The sequence below is a fragment of the Carlito syrichta genome, unplaced genomic scaffold, assembly GCF_000164805.1.
Source record: "Carlito syrichta isolate Samal-C Ts95f unplaced genomic scaffold, Tarsius_syrichta-2.0.1 Scaffold126596, whole genome shotgun sequence".
Taxonomy (NCBI): domain Eukaryota; kingdom Metazoa; phylum Chordata; class Mammalia; order Primates; family Tarsiidae; genus Carlito; species Carlito syrichta.
Genome location: NW_007070692.1, coordinates 93,643 through 99,642, shown reverse-complemented (window position 1 = coordinate 99,642; position 6,000 = coordinate 93,643). Strand labels below are relative to the sequence as shown.

The 6,000-nt window shown below is 40.8% G+C and overlaps 1 protein-coding gene across 2 annotated transcripts in view; it reads left to right on the top strand.

The window, feature by feature from the left end:
* Nucleotides 1–2,111: 2,111 nt before the first annotated feature.
* The window catches only part of ATG2B (autophagy related 2B), a 75,283-nt gene continuing 71,394 nt past the window's right edge, over nucleotides 2,112–6,000 (top strand). For both annotated transcript variants that reach the window (XM_021707886.1, XM_021707885.1), the window contains exons 1-3: nucleotides 2,112–2,211; nucleotides 5,106–5,258; nucleotides 5,773–5,875. In XM_021707886.1, coding sequence (XP_021563561.1) covers nucleotides 2,184–2,211; nucleotides 5,106–5,258; nucleotides 5,773–5,875 — 284 coding nt within the window. In that variant the 5' untranslated portion in view covers nucleotides 2,112–2,183. The remainder of the gene's footprint in view (nucleotides 2,212–5,105; nucleotides 5,259–5,772; nucleotides 5,876–6,000) is intronic.

Genomic DNA, 6,000 nt, shown 5'->3' with positions numbered 1-6,000 from the left:
GCACTTTGGGAGGCCAAGGCGAGAGGATTGACTGAACCTGCGGGTTTGAGACCAGCCTGGGCAACATGGTGAGACCTCGTCTCTACAATAAATAAAAAATTAGCTGAGCATGGTAGCGCGCACCTGTTGTTCTGGCTACTTGGAAGACTGAGGTGGAAGAATCGCTGGAACCCAGCAGTTCAACGCTGGGGTGGCCGTGAGTGTGTCACTGCACTCCAGCCTGGGCAACGGAGTGAGACTCCAACTCAAAAAAAAAAAATAAATAAAAAAAATAAAATAAAAATAGTAATCTCCAAAGATAAAACATGAGTCAATCCAAGTGTATTCAACATTAGAGTGTAGACAAAGACTGACAGTGCTACCCTATAATGGAGCATGCAGAAAGCCTCTTACATATAAACTGGCATTTAATATTCTTTGTTTTAATTTCAAAAGTACATTGTCTTAAGAAATTGTATTAAATTGTTTTGCTGACTGCATTTATGTTCATTCTATCTTCTTTCCATTGTAGTCTGGTTTGCTTCACCATCCCGCTGAAATTGTCCTTAATGGGGTTACCCATACTTTATTTTTTAAATTTAATTTAATTTTTATTTTGAGTTAGAGCCTCACTCTGTCGCCCAGGGTGGAATACAGTGGCACATTCACGGCCACTGCAGCCTTTAGCTTTTGGGCTCAGGCGATTCTTCCGCTTCAGCTTTCCAAGTAGCTGGAACTATAGTTGTGCACCGCTTTGCCCAGCTTATTTTTTGATTTATTGTAGAGACGAGGTCTCACCGTGTGCTCAGTCTGGTCTTGAACACCTGGGCTCAGGCAATCCTCTGGCCTCTGCCTCCCAAAGTACTGTGATTACAGTTGTTAGCTACTGCGCCCAGCTTCTGGATGTCGTTCTTAATTCCCTCTTTTCTTTACCCCTCATGGTGCCAATTTTTCTATTTCCTAAATATATTATGAAAGTCCACCACTTCCAGCTTCCCAGTGCCCTGGATTATCTTCGCCAACCGTTTTCTCCTGCTTGTTGCCCTTCAAAGCCTTCCTGCCCACTTTTGGCATTTCTTCAGTTCTTGCTCTCCGTGCCTGCAGAGACAGCCCACTAGAAGCTTGAATCTCATCATGGCATATTTACTTAAAATCCCCAGTGGTTTCACATGGCCCTTGGGATGAATTTCAGACTCTCTAACCTGCATTTCAAGGCTCTGTAGATCCCACGCCACCCCCCCCCAATCTTTGTAGCATTATCCCTGGCGCTGGCCCTGGCACACAAATGCCTAAAGCAGCTCTCTTTTCCAAATACTCTTGGGGTCAAATACGTGTGCTTCTCTGACTTCTGTTTTCTTGAAATCCTTCCATGTGCTATGTTCTTTGCCTCGACCACTTCGTCTGGCTAACGCCTTAGTCTTCTGGTCTCAGCTCAAAACAGTACTCCCTCAGGTGGCCTGCCTTGAATCTCTGAATTAGTTTCTTTTTTCTTTTTCTTTTCTTTCTTTTTATTAAGAGACAGAGTCTTGCTCTGCTGCCCAGGATAGAGTGCCGTGACACAATCACAGCTCTCTGTAGCCTTAAACTCCTGGGCACAAGCGATCTTCCCGTCTCAGCTTCCAGAGTACCTGGGACTATAAGTGCGGCTACCACATCTGGCTAATTTTTAAATTTTGTTGTTGCCCAGGCTGATCTTGAACTCTTGGCCTCAAGTGATTCTCCCACCTTAGCCTCCCACAGTGCTGAGATTACAGGCGTGAGCCACTGTGCTGGCCTGTTAGGTTCTGTTATGTGCTTAAATAGGGTGATGTATTTCCTCTGTCATACAACTCATCCCGCTTTAATCACTCGTTTCTTTCATGGCATTCGACCTTGTAAGCTTAGTGAAGACCTGGAGTCACCTGTACCTCGCTCTCTGCTTGCTTGCTTCCTCTCTTGTCTTGTTTTTTCGTGTCTTTTCTTTCTTTTCCCTTGTATCAAGAGAGATTGATTCTGCTTTATCTCTGACGTATGCGTGAGCATGTTTGACATCTTTAAATAAGTTAACAGCATTTGATTTTTCTCTTTAGTGCCTCAATGAAATCCTGGAATCAGCAGATGCGCCTTTAGAAGTCACTGAAGGATTCATTCAGTCAATTTCCCTGTCAGTTCCATGGGGCTCCTTGCTACAGGATAATTGTGCACTGGAAGTGAAAGGGCTAGAAATGGTCTTCCGACCTAGACCTCGCCTAGGTAGGTGTGTGTTATATGTTTTGTTTTATTTGTTTCTATTTTTAGCCTTCAGAGACTGAGAAAGTGACCTGATTGCATGAAATTCAATATCTGATTTTTTATTTTGCTTTATTTTTGTGAGATAGTCAGTTGATAAAATATTAGGGCATGAGACTGGGTATGGTGGCTCACGCCTATAAGCCCTGCACTTTGGGAGGCTGAGTAAGAAGATTGCCTGAGCCCATGAGTTTGAGACCAGCCTGGGCAATTTGTTGAGACCTCATCTCTACAATAGATCAAAAATTTAGACCCGGCTCGGTGGCTCAGCCTGTAATCTCAGCACTTTGGGAGACTAAGACGAGTGGATTGCCTGAGCCCGGGGGTTCCAGACCAGCCTGGGCAACTTGGCGAGACCCCATCTCTACAAAAAGTCAAAAACTAGCTGGGCATGGTAGCACGTGCCTGTAGTTCTGGCTACTTGGAAGGCTGAGAGAAGGATTGCTGCTGGAGCCCAGCATGTTGACGCTGGGGTGGCCGTGAGTGTGCCATGGCTCTTCAGCCTGGGTGACAGTGAGACTCCAACTAAAAAAAAAAAAAAAAAAATTAGCCGGTTGTGGTGGTACATGCCGGTAATTCCAGCTACTGGGATGGCTGAGGTGGAAGAATCACCTGGCTGTGGTGGCCATGAATGTGCCACTGCACTCCACCTTGGGCACAGGGTGAGACTCTGACTCCAAATATATATATATATTAGATCTTGGTTTTATATAGAGTATGTATGGATTATACCTTTGTAATTGTTTCCCTATTCATTCACAAAAACTTTAGTATACAGATTATTTGGTTTATGTAATTATTTGTTGCCAATTATCTAAAGTGATTTGTGTTTTAAAGATTCAAGTATGCCGGGCTTGGTGGCTCAGCCTGTAATCCCGCCTTTGGGAGGCCGAGGTGAGTGGATTGCCTGAGCCCGCGGGTTCGAGACCTGCCTGGGCAGCGAGACCTCATCTCTACAATAAATCAAAAAATCAGCCAGGCGTGGTAGCGCACGCCTGTAATTCCAGCTACTTGGAAGACTGAGGCGGAAGGATCACTGGAGCCCAGCAGGTCGAGGCTGTGGTGGCCGGGAGTGGCCACTGCACTCCAGTCGGGGCGACAGTGAGACTCCAACTCAAAAAAAAAATTCAAGTATTGTGCCAGATAGCAAGGAAGGGTGCTTAGATTTATGGAGAAATGTTAAAAGGACGCAGGATTGGGTTTCAAGGGCCTTACAACTTGAGTGTTAAAAAGAATAATGACAATAATGAATTGTAATACACTAGATAAAAACATGCCATACTGATACAAGTCCACACTGGATATGTAAGGTGGACAGGGAGAAGGAATTCTCTTCTTTATAATACAATGCCTACTTATACATTTAGAACAAATGATAGAATTAGGTAGAATTTATAAATCTAGGTGAAGTGTATGTTGGTGTGATAGATATGTATGATATGATAGATGCAATTGAATTATAATCCCAAGTGCTGCCAGAAACACTATAGTTTAAATTATGCTCAGTGAGCTGTATTTTGAAAATTGATAATGCGTGGATGAAAATCCTCTAATGTGGTATTTAATTTATAAGAATATTCTATCTGTTAACCATGAGGAGTAGATAAAATATTTCTCTATGGAAAGTCAAACTTTTAAATATTTTTCCTTTACATTTAAAATATTCCAATAGAGGCTGGGCACAGTGGCTCATGCCTATAATCCCAGCACTTTGGGAGGCCAAGGTGAGAGGATTGCATGAGCCCACGGGTTTGAGACCAGCCTGAGCAATTTGGTGAGACCTCATCTCTACAATAAATCAAAAAATTAACCAGGCGTGATTACACATGCCTGTAATTCCAGCTACGTGGAAGGATTGCCTGAGCCCAGCAGGTCGAGGCTGCAGTGGCCATGAGCAAGTGTGCCCCTCCCTGCACTCCAGCCTGGGTGACAGAGTGCGACTCCCAACTCAAAAAAAAAAATTCCAGTAGAAAGGTTTTGAAATTCCATTCTGGAAACCAGTCATCCTAGTTGTCTGTCAGTTGGTTTTGAATAATGTAAGCAGGCGTAGAATTTCTCGTGAGGGAAGATCTGGAAATGATTTTTCGCAGTTCATGTGTTTCCTTTAAGGATAAGCTTCTGTTTTTATCTACGCTTATACTCATTTCCAAAGCCTGTATCATCTGCTGTCTATCTCAGATTTCTTGCTACTTCTCTCAGCTAGAAAAATTTACGTCTTCTAGCTTTCTGAATGTTTTCTGTTGGTGCTCAATAGTTGCCTACTAATTCTTAATCATATCTTATTTATTTCTGTATACTGCAGTTTCTCTAGGGCAGATTTCATAGTTAATTTTTCTGTTCCCTACAGCAGTATTAGCAAACTATGGCCAAATTGAATTTGTCACCTGCTTTTGTAAATAAAGTTTTATTGGAACACAGCCACGCTTATTTATTTACTTTCAAAGGCTGCTTTTGCACCATAGTGTGGTTGAATAGTTGCGATATAGACTATATTGCCTACACACATTTACTGCCTGGCCCTTTATAGAAAAAGTTTGTCAACCCATGCTTACAATGTTTAGAACAGTACCATGTATGTGTGGGATACCCACTAAATACTTGTTGAATCAGTACATGAATTAATATTTGATAAAAATATATAATGAGAGCACATGCCTCTGGGCTTTTTTCTGTGTTTTAAAAAAATCTTCTCAGGGAATATTTAAAACTCAAGAGTAATTTCTAGAAAATTGTTTCCCTGGGTAACACCTTGGAGTTAAGAAATCTCATGGGAGAAGAAGAATTTATCTATTTGAAATGTGCTATCTTAAGAAATGGCATTGTTGTAATTATTTAGGATTAATCTTTATTTTCCACAGCAACCGGTTCTGAGCCTATGTATTGGTCAAGTTTTATGACCAGCAGCATGCAATTGGCAAAAGAATGTCTCAGCCAGAAACTAACAGATGAACAAGGAGAAGGATCCCAGCCTTTTGAAGGACTTGAAAAGTTTGCTGAAACCATTGAAACAGGTTTGCTGTTATTGAGCATTTTCAAAATTTTAGATCTTATATAGTAATTTAGCACCTTTATTTAATAAACCTTGTATAAGTCAAGTCCATTGGAGTGAATTTTAAAAGAAGTACTGTTCTCACTTTAGAACTTTATGATTGAGGTATTTTAAATATTGAATTCAATTTTTTTGCTTTTAAAAAAAATTTTTATCTTAGTTTTTTTTTTTTTTTTGCTTATTTCACTATGCTTGCATCATAGAGGGATTAGAGTATTTCAGTATGCTTGCATCATGAAGGGATTAGAATTCAACAGATAGTGCTAGTCATTGTCCCAGGTGTCTGTTAAGAGGTGAGATGGGTAAGTGCTCAGTAAGGCAAAATGTTTATTACAAAACTCAGGATTTGGGGATTTTGAAGGAGAGAAGCTCGACTTCATTTTGTAAGTTCTCATCAAACTAGTATTTATTCCTTTCATTGGAAGTGTTTAATATGCCTATGGCCTCTTGCATTGACAATTACTTGTTTACTCTAGTACTAAGAAGAGTAAAAGTCACTTTTATAGACACTGTTTTGAGAATCGAACACGTGCCAGAAAATTCCAAAACTGGAACTGCACTTGAAATTCGAATAGAAAGGTAAGAATTCTTATATCTGAAAACAACTGACCCTACTGTAACTTTCACATTATATTTCAGGATGCTTTTGGAGATTAGAGGTAATGATATTAAATAAAAATATTGCATAATTTCAGAGTAAAGTG